The sequence below is a fragment of the Nipponia nippon genome, unplaced genomic scaffold (genome assembly GCF_047370975.1).
Source record: "Nipponia nippon isolate SJK-2023a ecotype South Korea unplaced genomic scaffold, ASM4737097v1 scaffold_2, whole genome shotgun sequence".
Taxonomy (NCBI): Eukaryota; Metazoa; Chordata; class Aves; order Pelecaniformes; family Threskiornithidae; genus Nipponia; species Nipponia nippon.
Window position 1 is genome coordinate 130,833,556 of NW_028262336.1, and position 23,213 is coordinate 130,856,768.

The 23,213-nt window shown below is 51.7% G+C and overlaps 1 protein-coding gene across 10 annotated transcripts in view; it reads left to right on the plus strand.

The window, feature by feature from the left end:
• Positions 1–23,213, plus strand: part of STIM1 (stromal interaction molecule 1) — a 112,356-nt gene that overhangs the window by 28,523 nt on the left and 60,620 nt on the right. For 9 of the 10 annotated variants that reach the window (XM_087759372.1, XM_087759376.1, XM_087759378.1 and 6 more), the window contains exon 3: positions 11,197–11,330. In XM_087759372.1, coding sequence (XP_087615498.1) covers positions 11,197–11,330 — 134 coding nt within the window. The remainder of the gene's footprint in view (positions 1–11,196; positions 11,331–23,213) is intronic. The other variant, XM_087759375.1, reaches the window with a different exon arrangement.

Genomic DNA, 23,213 nt, shown 5'->3' on the forward strand with positions numbered 1-23,213 from the left:
CACAGACGGACGTTCCCAGTGAATACATGGGAAGCAATGGATGCTTCCCACTGAGGGCTTGTGCCCAAGCCTGTGCTGGGCTCCTGAGATTCCCAGTTCCCGGCTCGGAGCCGGCTCAGGCAGTGCCTGTCCTCGAGCATCGCCCTGCAGCGCGGACCTCTCGTGCACCCACCACCCTTGGCTGGCACGGCCCGTTGCTCTCGTCTCCATGAAGTGCCCACAGCGGGTCTGGGGAGCCCGGCGAGCTCTCCTTCCTCTGAGGATTCAGTCTTGGGGGAAGACTCGTTTATGCTTTCCGTCTCTTCAGGAAGATGGGCAGAGGTTGCTTATGGAAAGCTTCACACTGTGGGAGCATGAGAAAAATCGCTGCTGTTGTTACTTTGACGAACTGCAGTTGCTGGTGCTCCTGGAGCCCCCTGAAGCCACAAGAGGTTTATAAAGATGGAGGAAGGAGAGGGCCTTATTTAGCCACTGACTGGGGTTTCCTGGTGTTTGCGATGCCGGGAGGTATCGGGTCTGTCTACGCTTGGCTGAATTGTTGCAGTTTTCAAATAACCCACAATATTGGCCGATTGAAGTTAGTTAGTGAAACTTTACCTGTCTCCAGTGAAGGTGCTTCTGAAGAACATCAGTTGTGGAAGGACAGTCGTATTGAGCGAAGGACGTCCTTAAAGTCAAATCTGGATGGCCTTCACTGCTTGGTACAGTTTTAATTATTCGATTGCATTCGGCACAGAGCAGAAGGAATGCATAAACAGCTAGATTACTCGGTTTATTATTATTATGAAGTAACTCAATCTCTAGTTATTTAAGCTCATTTTTCCTGCCCGTGGGATATTTTGGCTTTTGCTGCTCATCTTGCAGAAGGACTCGATGTGGCATTTGCCTAGCTGACTCTAGCAAAACAGCTTTGCCTTACAGGCTGGTACTACACCAGCTTTTGCTGTCTTGGTTTGACAGCCCAACAGAAGCGTTGCACAGTCCTCGGGCCTTGAAGAAAGCAAACAAAAATTTCTCAGGAAGGAAGTACGTGAAATTGGCACTTTGAGGCCAGAACACCCAAGGGAGGGTGCTGAGATCTGGTCTGAAGAGGTTTGAGAGCAAGGGGAAGGGCAGAACCGTACCCACGTACTCCTCCGGTGGCGTGGGCAGGAGACGCGATGATTTACCGTAAATAGAGCAGGCTGTGTGTTGAGGCAGCACAGGCAGGAGGAGGTGTGGGCGCTGCTCGGACAGGCAGATACGGGGCTGGTGGTGAGTGCTTCCCATCCCAACGGGGGGGAAGAAGTTTGTTTTGTTTGGGGGGGTGTCTGATTTGGGGAGGAGTGTGTGGTTTTTAATGGGCTGGAAGGAGCAAAGTATTGGAAGAGTGGGACGCCAGAGGTTTGTGGTGGAGGGGTTGGGTGGAAGCGAGGGTTAAAAAGGGCTTTGCTGCTGGTCATGGGGAAGGATGGGGATGTTGGGAAGAAATGGGATGAAGCTTTGCTGGTACTACATCAAGTAAGTTGTTGCATGGAGAAGGCTCATTGCGATCAGTGATGAGGGAATTAATTGTAGTAAATACATGCTGAGCTTGTGCCAAGGAGAGAAGCCTATTTGTGGAAGAAATTTTGAATTTTTAGTTGGATAAGAGCTAGCAACTGTAAACCAACGTCACGTTGCTGCTTAATTCCTTCCTGTACCTGTCTTAAGCTGACGGTGGTGACCTGAAGAGGTGAGCGTCTGTAGAGCCAGGGCTCGATGGCTTTCTCCTGCATCTGTCGCCCCTTGCGTAGCTTTGTCATCTTGATCCTGAGAGATCAGGGGATTTTCCAGGAACCGATAGCTGCCATCGGAATAGGGGGGGCGGATTTGGCCCCGTGAGTTCTGCATGGGCTGTTTCTCTGAACGCTATTATTAGATGGTTTGCGAACGTTTTTAGTTGGACCTTCCAGCAGAGGCACCCAAGGGCGTTGTTACTTTCTTTAAAAGTTTATCAGAGATCAAATGGTCTAATCTCTGGTTGTATTTGCATCTTTTCTAGACTATTTAATTTGAGTCAGGTACAGGGGTTTGGGTTTTTTTTTTTTTTGCATCATGCAAGCTGTTTCATTAAAGGAAAAAAGCATATCTTTGAACTCCTGCTAATACATACTTCATAGTTGGAGGTTTTCTACTAAGGCTGGCGGGTTGGGTTCCTTGCGCTCGGGTGAGGAACTGGGGATCCGCAGAAGCGGTTTACGGCACTCCGTGTAAAGCCAGGTGGAAAACGGGATGGCTTCAGTGGGTTCCTATGTAACGGTCTGCTCCAGAGCCCACTGTCTCAGGGGGGATGATAATTAACACAGCAGCAAGAGGACGTGAATTATTTAGTGGTGTTGAGCGAGAACGCTCTCCTCTGCTCCCGACGAAACTCCCTTCAGCTGGGATCTCCTACCTACAAAACCCGCTGTGTAAATAACGGGTTGGAGCTCCTCGGCGCTGCGGGAGGTGGGAAGATGGATGAGGTCCGTGCCTGCAGCGCCAGCGCATTGGGTGCGACTGATGCGAGAGCCTTCGGGAGCGGGGCGGTGTGCCCTGCCTCCGCACCTCCCAGCGGAGGAATTTTACTGCCGAGGGAGCTGGTTCAGATGGAGTGGGGAAACGGGCGTGTGTTGAAATCCCAATTGCGTTTGACAAATTCACCTTTTAAAAAAATGGGTTTGTGTGTGAATTTTCACATGCATTTGTGGACAAGTACCACGCGTTAAACGGGGAGCAGTGGCTGACAGTTCTCTGTGTAGTAAATAATACCCAGCTGTACAGTGTAAACTTGTAGTATAAAAATACTTTGAGTACTTTTATGATAGTGGGAATGGTTGTATACTCTCCTAACTTTGTCAGGCTCTGTTGTTTGGTAATTAGAGCTAGAAAATGATGATTACCCTGCCCTTTTTTGCCTTGTTGGCCCTGCTGCTGCTCTGTAGCCTTGCAAGGTATCTCGGTTCCCTTTCATTTTCCTTGCCCCTCCAGGGGGAATGGCCGTCTCTGGATACATTCCTTACAAAACTGTTCAATGCTTTTGTTAACATTTCTGAAGTTGTCCGTGGCTTTTTTTTTTTTTTTTTTATTGAAAACGAGAGTTTTAGGGGAGGAACCCTGAGCAAGGAAGTTAAGCCAGTCCTTGTTTATATTAGTAAAAATATGTAAACAATTTTTCTTCCCCAAACGTAAGACTCTTTTTTTTTGGCTGCCATTCCAGTGTTTAGAAAAGCGAGTTATGTAAATGACAACTCTTATAATTAAAGTGCTATCTAATCCTATCCCGATGGCTGCTCTTGCTATAAAGCTGGGTGCTACCGGGGGCAATGGGCTGCGATGGCATTAGCACAGCTTTTCAGCGTTATTACAGATAATGGGACCTCCTTGAAGAACATTGAGAGAACCTGGAATTAAACAAACAGGATTGTCATTAGAGGGCATCTCCCATGAGAAAGGAAAGATCTGGAATAAAATACTTTGATGTTACAGAGTCGCTGAGGCTGGCAGGGACGCCTGGGCTCGTCCTCTCCAGCCCTGCTGAAGCAGCAGTCACCCAGAGGTGGTTGTCCAGGGTCGTCTCCACTTGAGTTTCAACTGTCTCCGTGGATGGAGACTCCTCACCCTCTCTGGGCAACTTGTGCCAGTGCTTGACCACCCTAAAATAAATTAATAAAGGTAAAAATGCCCTTTCTGATGTTTAAGACGGGTTTCCTGTATTCTGGTTTGTGTCGTTGCCTCTTCTCCTTTCAGAGCGGGCTGGGGCTGACGATGCAGTCCCAGCAGAAGAAGGGAAAAGACTGGACAGTATAATTTCTCCTAAGATGTTTTGTGGGACGTGTCTTTCTAATCTGTTCATCAAACCAGCGCAAACTGTTTTAGTGGTAGATGTCTCTCCAGCTCTGCCTCCTCTACTCTAGCACTTAGGCCTAAATGTCTGTTGATGATCTCCTGGGTGGTGGCACCCAGAGGGATGACAGCACCCTTTGGGATGACAGCAGGGCCCCTGCTCATAGGAGATGGCATTGGAGATTGCAAAATACCTTGAGTGGGGGAGAGTGAGCCCCGAGGGTGGGTGGGTGCAATGGCAGGAGAAGGGATGTAAAGATGGCATGTGTTGATAGCGCCCCGCCTAGCAGGCCGTCATCGCACTCTATCAGGAAACCAATGGGGGGAAAAGGGACTTTTTGTCTTCTGAAAGGAAAGACTATTAAGAGATGGTGGTGGGTAGATAAAGAACAGGACTGCAGGCATAAACCAGCGAAGAGACAAAAGCCTCCTGATGACTCAGAGCGGTGGGGTGGGAGAGTCCAGTAAAGATAGTGGCGCCGGCTCCTAGGGGGACCAGAAGTCGCACCCCTAGGTCCTGGGGTGGTCTGCCACCTGAGAACACCTTGGGACAAGAGAGGAGGACCAGACAGCAAGTGTCTCTTTGTAGAAACTGCTGCAGCAAAAATCAGTGCTAGGCCTCCTGGAAGAGGAAGATGTTATTTAAACAAACCCAATTCCTCACTCGTTTCAAGGCTTTCACTGACTGAAGGTGCCACGTGTTGTATCTGAGTGGCCCGACGAGTGTCATTGCGTGTGACGGAGGGCAAGGTGTGCTGGCTGTGAAGCCCTCATTTACATTATCAACTGGACAAGAGGAATTCAAGAGGTGACCTGGCCTTTGGATAAGTCTTTTTTTGTCTCCCTTTGGGAGAGAAGCGTTCTTTTTTGCTTAATTTTCCATAAATCTTAGGCGAGGTTGCTGGCCCTGGTCTTTGTTTCTTCATTTTGGGTATTTTTACAGCTGCAGCCTGCCTTCCCCTGGAGATAACGGGGAATGGCCCATGCTGTCTGGTGGAACCTCATGACCACTCTGCTATCAGTGCAGGGTCTTCTGCTGATTAAATCACTTGTGCCCTTATTCTGGCTTTTTCTGGCCTTGATGCAAACACCACATTCCTCCCTATTTACTGGCTTGATTGTGTTCTTGGTTATCAACACATGCCATTCTTGCAACCATTGCTTTATTGCTCTTTCTGCCGCTTTCACAGTTGTGCCTCATTCTTAATGTTTGTGTTACAAATACCCACGGGTTGGCCTTGTGGTTCCAAGAAATCTGGGCAAGATCGCTTCAGTGCGCGGGTCTTGTTGCCCGAATGCTGGACGGACCGCTCGGACAGACGTGGTTTGGGGCTCAAGAGTTGGGTGGCTATGAGGGTGTTAATAAGAATAAACTGACTCTTGTTTTATAACAACATGACCTTTCCTTCCTATAATTTGAACTTTGCCAGAGCGTTGCTACGTTCATTGCTATAATAATAAGCACAGGCTCAGTACAAGATGATCACGTAATTATTTTGGGAGATATCTTTTAGCCTGATTTAATTTTTCCTTCTGAAGTCAAGTCCAAAGGCAGTATAAATGCAATGACCATCCTATGTTCCTGCTCTCTGTCGTTGAGGTCAGCATGACAAATCGTTGGAGAAAAAGCCCAGCCCAAAGACCTGAGCTAATTTTGCAATAACTATGAAGAAAACTCTTGCAGGGTAGGAGAGGAAAACTAAATCTCTGCAAATCAATGTTAGGGCATCCAATAATATTTAAAATAATTCTGCCAAGTTCCTCTCCCTTGCCAGTTAAAATCCACAAAAATCACACAGACGAAAAATTGCTTTACCCTGGTTGCTGTGAAGTACTTGGAAAACATTGTGGCCGCGCTATGCAGTGCCGTTAGTCACCCTTCCAGCTCCTGCGGCCAGCCGAGGTGTCGTGGAGGAACGGAGCCTTCCTGGCGCGCCCGAGCAGGGAAACGCCGATGTCGCCTCCTGAGCTGCCGCCGTCCCTCACGCCCTGCCCGCCACGGCGTTGTCCCTGGCTGCTGCTTCGGTTGCCGTGTGTTGCTGTGCCAGATGTTTTTCCCAGGTCCAACGGCAGGCTCCGTCAGTCCAGGTGTCCCTCATCTCCACTGGCTTCCCACAGCAGCTGGCCCTGAGCGGCATGGGGTCAGGACGGCCCCACCATGCCGGAGAAGGGAGAGCTTTCTTGGCTCGCTCACTCACTGCTTTTGGCCACCACTTTGTAGGGCTGCTGGACTTCCCTGGCCGTACGGATGGCCACGACCCAGAATAAACCTCCCAAGGTTTGTGAAGCAGCAGGACACCAGCACTGCCTCTTCAGAAACGTACAAGTAGTCACCATCGTTGCCCAGGTCATCTTGCCGTATCTAGTAGGAGCAGCAGCATGTTCCAGCGCTTATTTTCTTCTTCAGCTAATGAATGCAGAAACCCAAAACTTTAGATGGAGCCGCACGGCTGGTGCCCCAGGCGCAGTATTTGCCAAGCTGGACCCGAAGGGAAGGGTCCTGTTCAGACTCAGGTGCTGCTGTGGGAGCTGGTGCGGGGACGCAGCTCCGTGTCCAACAGCTGGGGCACAGTGACTTGGCAGCAGAGGGAGGAATCGCTCCTTTTATGAATTTTTCTGTTTCTTACAAACATTTTATGTGATGTTTCCATAGGCAAGCTTCAAAGAACCTGATTTACTCAGTTCTGGATAAATTTGGGGGTTTGGAGGGGGGGTTGTTTTGTGTTTTGGTTTTTGGTTGTTTTATTTTTTAACTGAAGTCAGCGAAGGATGAATGGACAGCACAGGCGTGTGAGGTAATTTGGACTGGAGAGAGAGAAAATGGCTGTTAATGTAAAATAATCTGGTAGAGACGGTTGAATCTTTGCATTGGGAGATAAAGCAGCACGTGGCCTCTTAGAGCGCCCTGCTGCCGGGCGGCACGGTGGGTCTGGCGTGTCTGAAGCTAAACTGGTTTATATTTTCCCCTGTTTTTTCACAACTGTACAAGGTAGAAGAAGGAGATTGTGCCAAAAATAATAACAGGTATCCCAAATTACGTCAGTTCCAGGCCCGGCAATACTTGTGACTCCCAGAAGTGCTCCGATACGTGTTGTCGTTGATCTCAATGTCCTAAAAAGAAGTCACCAAAGAAGACCCGACCCCGAGTGGCTGGGTACTGGGTGGGTGGAGGAGCAGGGGGCTGGGGGGCTGCTACAGCCCGAGGGAGCGGAGCACAGCTGGGGCTTTATTCTGGCTGCGGTGGGGACACCCCACAGCAGCCCCGTGGGTGAAGTGCGGGCAAGTCTTGTGCATTAACGTGGACTTCTGCTCAGCCAGGTGTACGCAGCCGGGAGCTTCTTCTGATGAGGTTCACATTAAAGCATCGACGTCCGTGGATAATGTTGGGCCGAAGCCAGCCAAGAGCTGCTGTGGTGGTGTCACCTATGCATCCACGTTCCCTGATGAGCATCTGTGCGTACCTATAGTCTGATTTCTCATCGCTGCTATTTTGCAGCTGTAGATTGTACAGCATGTCTTCTCCCAGCGTTAAATCATGAGATCAATCCGTTTCCCTCCCTAAAGGATGATCGGGTGTTTGTGCCAGAGAGCCCATTTTTAAAAACCTGCTTTTGTAACAAAAACGGGTGCCTCCCCTTGCTAAATATGGTTTGTCTATGGGTTACCAAAGGCCACCTTAGCGCAGAGTAGCGTGTCTGGAGGGCCTTGGTGTCTGACGCTCCGCGCTTGTTAGCGGGAGGGCTTGCTGTGCTGCTCTAGAGCAGGGCTGAGGCCGTACGTACTGGGGACGTGCGCTGGCGTCGGCATGGGCTGCCGGCAGCTCTGCCTGTGGCGGCCCTGAGTCACGGAGCCGGAGCTGAAGAACCCATTGGGACGGTTGGCTCACCAGCTTTGCAAAAGAGAGACTTTTAGGTACGAGCAGAACCTGCTCTGACCCGCTCTGTGCGTGATCGGGGCGCCCGCACTGCAGCCGTGCCAGAAACTCCGGGGGCTGCAGCAGCGTAGCTGCCTGCTGTGCCTGCCGTAGAGGTCTTGAGGGCTTATCTTGCCCATTTTTACCCCAGTCTTGGAGATCAGAAGTACGTTCTTCTTAAAAAGCTATAAAGGATAGACCAGACACGGAATTTCAGGGCAATTCTAGTTCTGAAGATCTTTTGCTTTGTAGTTTCGAGGGCTTTCGCTCTTTCCTGGCGCGGTGACGAGTGCCCTGGGCTCCCAGCCTGGGGGGTGACAATGACAGCTACCCATACCGAACCATCGTTATTGGCAAAGTGTAAATGGATTTGGATATTTAATGAGGGCAATTTTTAGCACGCATGCATAAGGTGCAGTTGTTTACCTAAGGTGCAGGTAAATTTTCTTGATGGTTCCTCAAGCACCTCGAGGACATCCCTTTTCTCTGGAGCGCCGAAGGAGGATGGGTGGTTAGGATCTCCTGGGCGTTGCACACAAGCTCAGTAAGCTGAGCAGGGTACCTTACTTAAAAACCAACCAAACAAAACCCCACAAAACCCCTTTCAATTTATAGTGTATGATATTATGCATCGGCATATAAAATTAGTTCGGTATTTGAAAGATGCTAGTGCAAAATCTATAGCTAAGATCGTGGATACATTGGTGCATATGTGTATATATAAACACACCAGAAATAACGGGTACAAGCGGAATATAAGAGCTTGGTCTGATTTGAATAACGCTCTGACATCCATCTAAGTGGTTTTTGAGTGACTTGGTTTTAAGCAGAATATGACTTTAAAGAACATAATTTATTCTGCTGCAGAGAAGTAAAGTTAAAATTAAATTCCTGATCCTTGGCTTATGTCCCTCAAAATTAAAACCCCCTGAATTTTATTCAGCCTCCTATTAGGGACACATACATAACAGAGCTGGTTGTGAGCCACCTATTTAGTGTGGGGACGTAAGATGAGGAAAAGCAATGGTTAAAGGTAGGAAAACAGCCTTACATTTACATGACATTCCAGTTTGTTTGGGTTTTTTAACTGAGTTTTTACAAATATTTAAGAATACGTAGGCTTATGGCTGAAGCTGCACTGAGTTCGGAAACTTTGGTAGCTGCTATAGCGTAAACTGCAGGTATCCATTCAGGGTATCTCGGCTTGATCGTCTGGTCTCATGGACGCTTAAAGTTCTGGTTGTTGTTTTAGGGGTTGGTTGGTTTGGTTTTGTTTGGTTAACCAATCTAGAAGGGCTGACGGATGGGCTTCCACAGTGAAATCTAGAAATGCAGATGGCATCAGCAGCTATCAGTCTGGTTTCCTCCACGTGGAAGGCTCTGTGCTTACTGACATTTAGAGCAGAAGAGGCTCTTTCAGTTGGAAGGGACCTACATTGACCAGCTAGTCCAACTGCCTGACCACGTCGGGGCTGACCAAAATTTAAAGCAAATTATTAAGAGCGTTGTCCAAATGCCTCTTGAACACCGACAGGCATATGGAGATCGGTGCTGTTACAAACCACAGACTAGTTGAGGTGGGAAGGGATCTCTGGGGTCCATCTGGTCCCAACCCCCTCTCAAGCAGGGCCACCCAGAGCCGGTGGCCCAGGACCGTGGCCAGATGGTTTTGAGTATCTCCAGGATGGAGACTCCACCACCTCCCTGGGCCACCTGTGCCAGGGCTCGGGCACCCTCACAGTGAAGAGCGCTCCTGATGTTCAGAGGGACCCTCCTGCGTTCCAGTGTGCGCCCGTGGCCTCTGGGCCTGGCACTGGGCACCGCTGGGAAGAGCCTGGCTCCGTCCTCCTGGCAGCCTTGCCCCGGGGCCGTCTCTCCTGCAGGCTGAACAGCCCCAGCCCTCTCAGGTGAGGGTCCCCTCCCTCGACCTGCTGGCCACGTTCCTCCCCACGCAGCCCCTTGGCCACCTCTGCTCGTGGCCAGCTTGGTGCCCACCAGGACCTTCTGCTTTCCAGCCGGGTGGTCCCGGCCCGTGCTGGTGCCTGGGCTTGTTCCCCAGGGGCAGGACCGCAGCAGGGCTATTGGCAGGCAGGTCTGGTAGCGCGAGTCCTCAAGGTCACAAGCAAAGGGTGGATTTTTAAATGTGGTAGGTAACACATATTCTGTCAGAACCTCTGTTTAAGAGGCTTTTGGACTTTGTCTAGGAATTTTGTTTTCCACAGGGATCGTGTAGTGTGTGCTAAAATAATTAAAATAATTTTTAAAGACTTGTGCATATTTAATGGTCAAAAGTCTTTTGTATTGATAGTGAATCCGAGTACTCGCTAGTCGTGTGGAGATGTGGCAGAGAGGTGGATAGTCCAAATGATCAACTTTGACAGCAGGGTGAGTGCGTGCCCAGCTGTTCCCAGCGAGTACAGCGTGATAGCAGCAGGAGGAGAAAATCCATCTACTTTTCCTGTAAATAAGCTTGTCTTATCTTGAGAGGATCATCTTAGCGTTCCGTTTGAGCTCGTACGTAATTTGGACTTTTCTGCTTAAATTCCTAGGCGTTCGGTCTGAACTCTCTTTGGTTTTTTGAACATGAGACCTTTCTGATGGGAACTGGGCCAGGAGCTATTCAACTGGTTTCACAGCGATCTCGGAGCAGTCACCCGTGGATAATTCTTAATCATTATCTGCTTACAGTGAATCGGATAGAGCCTCTGTGAAACAAAAGGGGGTTTCTTAAAGCGTGTCATACAAAGAGCTCACCTTTGGGGGATGTTCTCAGTGCCTGGCCTCTCTGCCTGTGTCTCGGTGCCGCAGCATTGGTCTGCGGTCGTCGCGGTGAGTCACGCGTCGCCACGCGGCAGTGCCGTAGAAGGGATGGATCAGCCACGTTGGGTGCTTATGTGGACTCAGGCCTGCAGCAAAATTTAAAGTGTTATTCTTGAAACGTGGAAAAATATGTGAAAGCAAGCCAGAAAAATCCATTTCATAATCAGGAAGAAGGCTAACTTTTTTTAATTGACATGTTATATAAACATACAACTCTTACTCTCAAAATGTCCTAGCTGGATGCCGTGCCAACACTAACAATCTCCAAGTGAGCAATGAAGCTCGTGAAATAGGAGGTAAGATGGAGCTGCGGTCCTCCCCTTGCCCTGCCAGCGGGGCAGGGTGGACCCCGGGCCCCGGCTGCGAGACCTGGGGCAGGCCGGGGCGGTGGGAATGCTGAAGAAGCTGACCTGGAGAAGAGCAGCCATGACCTACCCTTTGCTGTTGGGGATTTCGTGGGACTCTGGCTGTTGCACGTACGCCTGCTGTGAATGACAGCACTGCGATGCTTTCTCTAGCGCTCAGCGAGGGCTTTTCAAACAGAAGGAGCTTAGTGAGAAAACACGATGGTGATATTTTTGGTACAGGCTGCCTAACGTTGGTGTTTTCTTCCTCAGCAGAATTCTGCCGCATTGACAAGCCCTTGTGCCATGATGAAGACGAGCAGCTCAGCTTCGAAGCTGTCCGCAACATCCACAAGCAGATGGACGACGATGCCAACGGCAACGTGGACGTAGAGGAGAGCGACGAGGTTAGTGCTCGGCTGCTTTGCCGTCCTTCTCCCACGCTGTGCTCTGCCCTCGTAGAGGGCTGCTCTCTTACGGGCGATGCTGATGTGGCGGGGTGCCTGGAATTCAGGTGTGCGAGCTCGTAGGCTGTTGGCTGCCTGTCTCCTCGTCTGGCGGAGGAAGCAGCGTGCCGTCTTCAGCCAAGCTTCTGATCCAAACGCTGTATTTCAGTACTGTAATCTTTCGTGTCTACAGCTTTTCCTCTGTCCTGGGGGTTTCTAGCCACTTAATCTTTTTCTACACACAAGGTATTATCAATTTATTCCAACACTGAAAGACAAGAAGATTGGCCTACATGATTGTTGTTATTATTTCATTCCTTTTTTAATTGTGGGGTTGGGAAACACCTCTGAATTCTGATCGAGCCTCTCTGTCACTGTTGAGCAAACACGCTGGCTGCTGTCTCCTTCACAGTACAGGGTTTACTACGTTCTTCCACCAAGCCAGCTGAAACAGTTACAGTACTGCTGGAAAAAGGAACAATTTTTTGTTTCTTGGCCTTGGAGATTTTAGCTAATAACTTTATTGAAGAGAAATAAAATTGTTGTTTTCTTACATAAGCACCAATAGAAATAAGTGACTACTAGAAAAGGGGAAGCTGTTGTATAATATATATAATAATACATAATGTTGCCTCAGTTGCAGTGGTTGCTGGTTTACAAGGCTCTGTTCAAGATGAGGAATTCTGTCTTATAAGGAGTCTGGCATCGAAATAGGAAAGTCAGAGTGTTGGAAGCTAACAGAAAGCAGACTGGTGAAGGGATCTGCTGCCAGTCACAGGCAGTGCTCCCGTCCTAGTTCGTAGAATCACAGAATCACAGAAGAGTTTGGGTTGGAAGGGACCTTTAAAGGTCATTTAGTTCCAACCCCCTGCGATGGGCAGGGACGTCTTCAACGAGATCAATCACAGAATCACGGAATCCCAGGTTGGAAGGGACCCCAAGGATCATCTGGTCCAACCTTTCCAGCACAATCTAGACGAGATGGCCCAGCACCATGTCCAGCTGAGTCTTAAACGTGTTCAGCGTAGCAGAGCCAACCCTTCCCTGGGGAGATTATTCCCATGATTGACTGTTCTCATGGTGAAAACTTACCTCTCGTGTCCCATCGGAATCTCCCTGGGAGTAACTTGTACCCGTTACCCCTTGTCCTCACCATGGGACTCCTTGTAAAAAGGGAGTCTCCATCTGCTTTGTAGCTCCCCTTCAAGCACTGGGACATGGGGATGAGAGCACCTCGAAGCCTCCTTCTCTCAAGGCTGAACAAGCCCAGCTCTCAGCCTGTCCCCACACGGCAGGCTGCCCCGAGCCTGGATCATCCTGGTGGCCCTTCTCTGGACCCCCCCAGCCTGCCCACAGCTTCTCTGTACAGCGGGGACCCGAACTGTGCACAGGATTCCAGGTGTGGCCTGACAAGCGCCGAGTAGAGAGGGGTCATGACTTCTTTCTCTCTGCTGGCGATGCCCTTCTTGATGCAGCCCGGCCTCCTGTTGGCCTCTCGGCCGCAGCAGCACCCTGCTCGCTCATGTTGAGCCTCCTGCCCACCAGGACCCCCAGGTCCCTCTCCACGGAGCTGCTCCCCAGCCAGGTGGATCCCAGCCTGAGCTGCACTCCTGGATTATGTTTTCCCAGGTGCAAGACCCTACGCTTGTCCTTGTTAAACTTCATAAGGTTCTTGTTAGCCCGCTCTTCCAGCCTGTCCAGATCTTCCTGCAGGGTGGCTCTCCCTTCCAGAGTGTCCGCTTCCCCACTCAGTTTGGTGTCATCTGCGAACATCAGGGTGCTCACAGCCCCGTCCAGCCTGGCCTTGGATGTTTCCAGGGATGGGGCATCCACCACCTCTCGGGGCAACCTGGGCCGGTGTCTCACCACCCTCAGCGTGAAACATTTCTTCCTTCCATCCAGTCTGAATCTCCCCTCTTTCAGTTTAAAACCATCCCCCCTTGTCCTGTCGCAGCAGGCCCTGCTAAAAAGCCTGTCCCCACCTTTCTCACAAGCCCCCGTTAAGCACGGCAAGGCCGCAATCAGGTCTGCCCGCAGCCTCCTCCTCTCCAGGCTGAACCCCCCCAGCTCTCAGCCTCTCCTCCCAGCAGAGCTGTGCCACCCTCGCACCATTGCTGTGGCCTCCCCTGGCCCCGCTCCAACAGCTCCATGTCCTTCCCGTGCTGAGGACCCCCGAGCTGGACGCGGGGCTCCAGGGGGGTCTCCCCAGAGCGCAGCAGAGGGGCAGTTCTCCCAGTCCCTCAATCCGCAGCAAAACCACTGCCCAGCTAGGGACACGCTGCCTGTCCTGGCCTTGCCGCTGGGCTCAGGAGGGCGATGCACAGCTCTGGAGCTACACAAGTTGCTTGAAGGGTGGAGGTGTAGGTCTTGTGCCAAGTCCACGTCCTGCGACTGGGGCTGGGCTGCGCTGGGAGCAGGGGCTGTGGAATGGTCTGAATTCTTGGCCCTGGCAGGAGTCGAGCCAGGGGCTGCTGAGGCCGCTGCTGGTGGTGAGCCGGTGCCCAGCATGTGCCTGGCCGGCGGCGGACACTGGGGCTGGCAGCCGTGGGTGCTGCGCTGCGGAGCTCTGCTGAATGCGCCCTCCGCACCTCGGGGCTTTGCCCGATGCAGATGTCGGTGGGTGTTTTGTAGGCTCAGGCAAGACGGCCTGTGGGAGAACCTGATACAATCTCTGTGTGGGGTTGGGAGTTTACACAATTGTCATCTACTGCTTCTGAACCAAAAGGCATCTTTTTTTTTTTTGCCTCCCCCCATTCTGACGCAGGTGACAAAGTGAAGGCGTGTGCCAGCCTGCCCAGCGCTGTCCTCTGGGAACCGCACACCAGCCAGTCCTTCCCGAGCCCTTCTCCCGGGTGCTTTATTCCCACTTCTCACATAAGGAAACCGCAGTCCAGGGACGTTATATCTCCCACTCAAACTAATGTAGCAGTTCAGTTTATTGGGCAAATCCAGCCATCAGGAGGGCTCTTCAGTTCCCTGGGAGGTGACAGTCTGCAGGGACGTGGCACCGCAGCCTGGAGCTGAGCTCCCTGTTCATGAGGAGCCAGTGGTGTTGGTTGGCTGTTCCCAGCTTACAGTGCTGTTCCCTTTGCCTAAATCCCATTTTGCAGAGTAATTAAAACAAATGACAAGCTTTCAATTGCATTTCCTAAAATTTGGTGTTTTCCCTGGAGGCAGCGCTCTGCTCAGCATTGCTTTGGAGCTGCAGCTCTGCCTCTCCCGCTGACTCCTGGGGTAGCCTCAGGCAAATTGATTCACTTGGTGCATCCTACTGGCCTGTTATTACATTGAGGATAAGCCTCGTGTTGGTAGGGTTGGGCATGAACCAGCAATTTTTATGTCTCTCTGAGCAAATCTTGCCCTCTGTCTCAGTGGACGAGTTGAGAGCTTACTGTACAAGCACTACCAGTCTTATCTGTCCAGAGCCTTCGTACCGTCGGTTCACTTTCCAGTAGAGACATTGCCGTTGTATGAGTAATACAATTCATTTCTCTAAAAGGCTTCAGAACCACTGCCTTGCTGCCATCACTAGTCAGTCTTCAAACCCCTCCTAGCTGGATCAGAGCGATGCCCGAGCCCCTTGCATCGCTCGTCTCGGTCCCTGCAGCTCTCCTCTGGTTTCTGGTGCGTGCGTTATCCCTTCCCGCTCGTTAGAAGCAGGGCTGCCAGGACGGTGTTGCTGAGCTTGGTGATCAGACCGAGCATGTCCCTGGGGGGAGTTCTCGCAGTCCCCCTCTCCCAGGTGCTCCCAGTAGTCTCCTGTTAATTTTCCCCCTGCCCGTACCGGTTGCTGCCTCTCACTCTTTGCCATCCGCTGCCCAGGAGACATTGATTCCCGCATTGCTTAACCGCGCGCGTTATCCCCCCCTGCTCACCCAAACGGGATTCCTTGTCGCGTTAGTCCCCAGCTCCCTTCCCGAGACCCACGCTGTGCTGCCTGCGGGAAGCGGAGTGCGGCACCGCGCCGTTGTGTCGCGGGTTAGCCCTCGCCGGTGCCCGAGGGCTGCCCTGGGCTTACCGCAGCCGCCACTGTGCCCTCCACCGCTTCTGTCATCTGTAGTGTTGTTTTCTGAGCGCTTTGGGACGCGGATTGCGTCTGAATAGTGTTCTGGGGAATTCTGTGGTTGTCACAAGCTTCCCAGCAGAAGGTGGTGGTTCTCCTTAGAAAGGAAGGAGATGATGGTGTTTCTGTTGCTTAATGGAAAAAGCTTTTTTCTGTTACTTCTGCTGGATATGGGTAGTTTGAAGAAGTAGATAAATGTGGATTTTTTTTCATAGAAGGAAGTTAGGGTTTTGTAAAAATTTGTTTTGGCTAATGCAGGCAGCCTGTATGAATTGACTTCTTTCCTGTAATTTACCGGTACACCAAAATGCTGCTGTCGGGGTATGACAAATCGGATAGTCCCCGGGAAAACCCATCCTTCTCTTGCCAGCCCCGAGCGTGGCCCAGCGCCAGGCTCTGCCATGAGAACCGCGTTCTGGCTGTCGGTGCGTGCCGCGATGTGGGGTTTTGCTGGTGGGAGGAGGAAACTTGAAGGCTGGCAAAGGCAGCCAGGTGTTAAACCGAGCCCGGCAGACGCCGAAACCCCGAAGAGCGGCGACCCTGGTGAGTGATCGGCCAGGCGCAGCCGGCGGCAGCCACAATGGCCCGACGGCACCCGGGCACCGGCACCCGGGCACCATGCAGCTGCCACCAGCCCGGGGCGGGAGCTTGGCTCTGCCTCCCCCGGCACGGAGCTGCTGCCGCTTGCGGGGGCTCACCGGGAAGCGCGCGTCGCAACGCGGTGGTGCGTGCCTGACCTGTAAATGGAAACGAGAACACCCTTGCGGCTGTTGCGATGGCTCTTCCCTCCTGCCAGCCGGCTGCTTTTCACAAGTGACCTGTGACGACTGTCTTTGGCTTCAAGATGGAAGAAAATAAGCAACCCTCAGTAAGTTTGCAGGTGACACCCAGTCGGGCGGGAGCGTTGATCTGCTGGGGGGCAGGGAGGCTCTGCAGAGGGCCCTGGCCAGGCTGGGTCGATGGGCCCAGGCACTGGGTGAGGGTCAGCAAGGCTCAGGGCCGGGTCCTGCACTGGGGGCACAGCAACCCCAGGCACCGCTGCAGGCGTGGGGAGGAGCGGCTGGGAGCTGCCCGGCGGGAAAGGGCCTGGGGGTGCTGGTCGACAGCCGCTGAACATGAGCCAGCAGTGTGCCCAGGTGGCCAAGAGGGCCAGTGGCATCCTGGCTTGTATCAGGACCAGTGTGGCCAGCAGGAGCAGGGCAGGGATGGTCCCCCTGTGCTGGGCACTGGGGAGGCCGCCCCTCGAATGCTGTGCTCAGCGCTGGGCCCCTCACCCCAAGGCGGCCATGGAGGGGCTGGAGCGTGGCCAGAGCAGGGCAGCGAGGCTGGGGCAGGGGCTGGAGCCCAAGGCTGGGGAGGAGCGGCTGGGGGAGCTGGGGGGGCTCAGCCTGGAGAAGAGGAGGCTGAGGGGAGCCCTCATCGCTCTCTGCAACGGCCTGAAAGGAGGCTGGAGCCGGGGGGGTCGGTCTCTTCTCCCCAGGAACAAGGGATGGGACGAGAGGGAACGGCCTCAAGCTGCGCCAGGGCAGGTTTGGGTTGGGTATTGGGAAAAACTTCTTCCCCAAGAGGGTGGTCAGGCATTGGAACAGGCTGCCCAGGGCAGGGGCTGAGTCCCCGTCCCTGGGGGGATTTAAAAGCCGGGGAGATGTGGTGCTTGGGGACATGGTTTAGTGGTGGCCTTGGCAGTGCTGGGTTAACGTTGGACTCGGTGATCTTAAGGGTCTTTTCCAACCTTGACGATTCTGTGATTCTATGATTCTATGAAAATAAAATATAAACCACAGTTCGCAGCACAACCTAGTCAATATTTTAAATATGTGTCTTTTTCTGAGAATTTAAGATAGTTTTTCCCTGGTTTCCCTTTTATACTCAACGAGCGTGCTGTGCACTTTATGTGCAAATATTGCTGTCCAAGGAAGATGCTTGTGTGCACAGGCGGGTCTCCGCGGCTGGCAGTGAATTAGTATTTATATCTGTTTACCTATTGACAAAAGGAAGTATTGTCGTGACGCCAAGTTATGCCTGGTGGGCTTGGCAGTCTCAGGTTTACGGGTGGACTCGATGATCTTAGAGGTCTTTTCCAACCTAAATGATTCTATGATTCTATAAATACAGTTACAAGCTTTACCTCTGCTAAGCTTGAAACTTTAATAAAAGTTGCATTAAATTAAACTTTCAATAAAGGCTTTGAAGCCACTGAAAAAGGCATTTCAAGAATTTTCCTTGGTGAGCCAGCTACTGCCTGAGCGCTCGGTTTCTCTGCTGTCAGGGTTATCAGCCGTAACCCCCGTGTGTACCCTGTAGTCGTGTTTTAGCTCCCTGTCTTTGGTGGTGGGACAGCTGCCGGAGATAGTATTTGAAAGAATGCAAGAGGCTCAAATTTAAGCCTTTTATGGCTTTTACATTTAATCTTCATACACCCTTCTTTCAGCATGCAAAGCTCTCCCCGCGGGAGTGGGCGTAGAGGATGGCATGGCATCTCATTGTCCGTAAAGTTTTTAGAAAGCGATGCGGACGCTGACCCAGGAGGGAGCGTGTTACGGCAAGGCGCGCGGGGCTCCCGGCAGCGGGGACGGGGGAGCACCGGCTGCGCGGGGCACGGCCGGAGAGGTGCGGGCACCTCCCTGCCCGGGGGCCGATGGGACCCGCCGGCCGCCCTGCAGCAGGCGAGGGAGGGCTCTGGGGGCGGCTGGGGAGCCTCGCCGGGCTCGTCGCGGTCGCAGGATGGTTGGGTGGGATGGTACCTCGGGAGGCCTCCATTTGGAGGGTACTGATGTACGGGTGGAAGCTCTTGCAATGCCGTGCTGCAAACAGTTGCTCTGAGTAATCTCCCTTTAGTGTACGTTTATATACTTGGGTTTTATTTTTTAATAAGTGGACTTGAACAGAAGAAAGTGAGCTAACTAACGTCTTAATGGAGTTTCAGAACAGAACATGTTGGTGACCGGTCAGCGTTGCACAGAGATTGAGCTCAGTTGGATGAGTTGCCTGGTAAACCCCCGTTCTCTGCTGTTTGCCTTTCTGTTCGTCTCATATTAATTCCTTTAATTAAAAAAAAAAAAGAAGCTTCCTCTGTTGAGGATAAGGCCGAGGTAATTTTGAAGCTTGGGTTTAATCACCTGTTCTCCAGGAGCGTTTGCAAGCTTCAGCAGAGACCGCGGGTCTCGCAGACATCGGTCGTGGAGGCCCGTGCTGAAACGCCTGCCCGCGGCGCGTGGTCCCCGTGCCGGGAGCGCAGGGCAGGGGGACGCCGGCACGGGGTGCTCGGCTGCGGGAGAGCGAGCCCTTCGCTTCCCTGCCAGCGTTTCCGTGTCGGTTGGGAACTTCGTATTTGCAGTTGCTCTCTATCTGTCTCTTTGGGGGTAAGTTATGGGTACGTTTTGTTTGGATTAAAAGGCCTGACTAGGTAGAAAGGGAGAAACAGACAGATAACTGTATTTTTAAAATATTCTAAATATAGGTGAAATTTTGTCCAACAACTTCATGCTGTCCTTAAATCATCGCTGCGTTTTTCCTTTCTGGAAGTGAATTTTCAATGAAGTTTAAGATGACATCAGTGACCTTGATTAAAATGAAAGAACTGTCCCTTATGGGGAAATCTTCTAATTAGCAACCTATTTCTGCTCTGCGCACTCACTCCAAAGGCAGCTCCAGCTGTTTAGGGGCAACTCTGATGTAGGTTCACGCTGACGAGCCTCTCGGATGCCGTTAGCCTGGTTTCCGAAGGAAACAGATTTGTGCTGTTGCTCCGTCAGCCCCTGGCTCCTCTCAACCTCTGGTCCCGCTGCCTGGGGTCAGGCGCCTTGGCAGGAAAGAGGGCTTGAAGGGAAAAGTTTTCTGCAACTTTAATGAAAATGGGTAGCTCAGAAAAGGTGTTCCAGTTGGCGAGCTAACCGAGGGAAGCGATGGACGGTGAGCTCTGCGGTCACTTGGTCGGTTTGGGCCCCTGAGCCCGTGTGCGGTGGTGAGTTGGTGCACGCGTGCACCTCTTGCCCAGGTGGTGGCTGGCGTTCAGGAGGGACGATGGCATTTGGGGAGCAGAGATAAAGGTTCGAGGGGAAGATGCAGAGATTGTGTGAGCAGCTGGAGTTTCCGCGTATTAAAAAACACGAGAAAAAAACTCCAGAAAATCACACTTCATGGAACCGCTCGTTTCTGAGCGTGCTTTCAGCCACCAAGACAACAGGTTTGCCTTAACCAAGGAACCCCTGCGGCTCAAACCCCTCACCCCTTTTAGAGTGGAGAAAAGCGTACTGGTCACGGGATTTGGCAGGTGGAGAATTAAAATGTAGGTCCCTGTGTTCAACGGGGTTATATAATCCCGAAACGGTTCCGTAATTGTTTTTTCTGGAGGGGGTGCGTAGCTCTGCTTCGGAGCGCCCAGGTCTCTGCCACAGCCTCCAGCACTTGCTGGAAACCTGGGGCCGGGGCGGCCGTGAGCAGAGGGCACTAAGAAAAAGTATTTGCACCTTAAAAGGGAGGTAATTTTCTGCCACCGGCTGCTGTGGAGGTCAGAACCGTGGGTGGCTTCAGCAGGGACTGGAGGCGTTCCCTCCCCAAAGCACTGCAGTTCCCCGGGCGTCTGCGCAGGGACCTGCTCCTCGCCGCAGGGGTGCTCTCCCACGGGTGGGCATTTCTGAAGGGTGTGCAGCAGCTGCCTTTTGTCTGCCTCGGATTCTGCTCCTTCTCGTTATATACAGAAACCTGTGAAATTATAAAAGAAATTTTGACATCAAGCAGCATTCACAGGCTGAGTCTTCCCACAGCGATCTCAGCTCGTGCTGGTTGTTGCTTGTAGTGGTGGTTCTGTTCCCGTTACTTTTGGACGGTGCGCTCATGGTTGGTCTTTCTCTGAACTTGGTTGATTATGTTTACTTCTGTTCCTGTTGTGGATTCGCAGACTGGCTGAGGCTGGAGATGGTCTGGGGTGGGACCTTTGGTTGAGTCTCCATCCCTGGAGGTATTTAAAAGATGGGTAGACGTGGTGCTCGAGGACATGGTTTAGTGGTGGCCTTGGCAGTGATAGGTTAATGGTTGGACTCGATGATCTTAAGGGTCTTTTCCAACCTTAACGATTCTATGATTCTATGATTCTTTGGAGATGGTCTGGGTGGGACCTCTGGAGGTGGTCTGGTCTGACCCCTGCCCAGGCTGGGCCACCCAGAGCCGGCTACCCAGGACTCTTGAGTTTTGGCTATCTCCAGGGTTGGGATCAGCAGGGTCTTTAACACTTTGAAGTGCTGCTTTTTAGTCACGTGCAATTAGGTCCATATTTTTGTGCAGTGATTCCTGTGCTTGGTGTTTTGGACATCTGGGAGTCCCGTGGCTACTTTATATCTATGCGTATTAGCACACATACAATGTACATGCTCAGTACCGTTACCTACGCATGTGAAAACTCTGGGGAGTCCCTCCACTGGGGAAAAAATGAGAGCTAGAGAGCTATACAACATGGAAGTTGTTCCTGCGGTAGATGTGCAAATGCGGGCTCTGAAAGCACCCTGAGCACCGCTGGCGTCGGGGGCACGGGTGCGTTACAGTCTGTGCAACAGGAATTCCCATCCATTTGTGCGGGCTGGCAGCACGCGGAGGTTGGAGAAAGCGTGTTTAGCAGTAGTACGCGTCTGACGGTACCAGGTAGGGAGCTAGCGGGTCAGCAGTCGGCTGAAGACATCTCTCTTTTCTGGCTTGGGTCAGAGGAGCAGAGCTGAGATGCCTGCACGGCACCAGCAACCTTCAGAAGCCTTCGCTTCTGAAGACCATGCTAGGCAGAGTTTGGCTAATTCACTGTATTTGCACTGTTCTTCTTTTTTGTCTTTTCCCCAGAAGATACTAAGGGAAAATCTGCTGTTACGGTTTCCCGGGGCTTTGGTGCGTGCAGCCCAGCTCCTCCAGGCTCGGCTCGTCAGAGGAGGCGACGGCCCCATCCTGCACCCTCCTCCCGCTTGTTTATAGAGATGTTCTCACCACAGCCAGCACCGTCCCCTCCGGAGAGTCCTTGGGGGTTTGTTTTGGTGATCGTGTGCTGAAGGAAAGCTGCAGGAGATCACTTTTCCTTTCTGTGCTCCCCGAGCTAAATATACAGAGCAGCAGCTGATCCTGCCGGTCCCGGTGGGAGTTGGCAGCCGCGCGGTGCGCAGCGCCGGGTGACATTGCCGCGTTCCCTCTCGGTCACGAGTTAACGAGCCGGGAGGCCGACGACTTCGCCTCTCCCTGCCGCGGGTTGGCACGCAGGCAGGAGACCCGAAGGGCAGCGGGCTGCCCTGCTGAAGCGGCCCGAATTTTCCCATTTTCCATGTCTGTAAGGCGGGAAGAGCGGCAGAAACCGTGGGTGGGCGAGAAGGCGAGAGAGCCGAGAGGCGCCGGGCTGAACCGCGGGTGCGGGGCGGTGGCCTCGGTAGCACCCGCAAGGGATTTGTGAAGAGCCTGGAAAGCGGAAACTTTCACAGATGTTTGTCATGCCCTGTCTGATGTTAAAATACCATCTCCTTCTCTAGGGATGACTTTTTTTTGTTGTAATTCTGTTGCACACTTAAAAGACCTGTAATAAAGGCGGCTGCACGGTAATCGTGCGCTGGCTGATGCATGCAGGGATGCAAATGTGAAATTATTGTTTAATGTCGTTGCGTGTATTAGGTACTGGGATGTGAGCCATCCTCTTCCTGCTGTTTGATTTCCAGGCGCGTTGCTGGCCTCCCCTCTCAGGATCCCTCCTGCGTACAGGGTAGCCTCAAATCTCGTTCCTCTTTCTCACGCTCTCCTTTAGTTCTTTTCCTGATACGATTTTATTCACTTTTCTTCGGTGTCTTCTGGTTCTGGCCCATCTTCTCCTGAGGTGGGAGGGGGTGGGAACACACCAAAGCACGTTATTATGACAGATGTGTTCCCTGGGTGAATTGTGATATATCTGCACACCATACTGACTATATATATATTTTTTTTTTTTTTCATTAGCGGCTCGGCCTACAGTGAAAATGCCTTGCCTCCTGTGGATGGCATTTGTTTCAGCTTTGATGTGAAGGTGCAGGTCAAATCTAATAATAATTTTTTGGATTCTTACTCCATTGATGTAGAGTTGGTTCCACTGTGCCGTTTAGTTACATCTTTGGTGATACTATAATTCAAAGAAAAGCCTGGAGTCTCAAAAGCCCAGGCTATGTTAATTCATTATACTCTGTCTGTCTGAGAATTAATTTAACATAAATACTTACTGAATATTTCCTGGCTTGTCTTACCAGGCGCAGACACCGTCAGATGTACTGCAGAGAATGTTCCTATTCAGTTTGATCCTTCAGTTTTGTGCAGCAGCGAAAAATACTTAGCTAATGATTTTATTATAGATATATACACATATATATTTATATATATTATTATAGATACAATAATTTTGTATTATATACACACTAATTTTCTATATAAATATACAGAAAATAAAAGCACATATATATTCTTTTATATGTATCTTCTAATATATTATATAGCTAACCGGTGTGGCTGAGCAAGGCCCTCCTCAGCCTAAGGCGTACGAAGGAAACGCAGGGCCAGTGGAAGCAGGGACGCGTAGCCTGGGGAGCGTACAGGGAAATGGCGAGGACACGTAGGGCTGGGATCGGGAAGGCCAAGGCGCGGACGGAACAGCAATTGGCAAGGGCTGTGCCAGGAATAAGAAGGGGTTCTGTGAGTACATGAGTGAGAAGAGAAGGGCCAAGGACAGTGTCCCCCCGACAGGCATGAACGGGGAACTGGTAACAACGGATACGGGGAAGGCTGAGGTGCTCAAT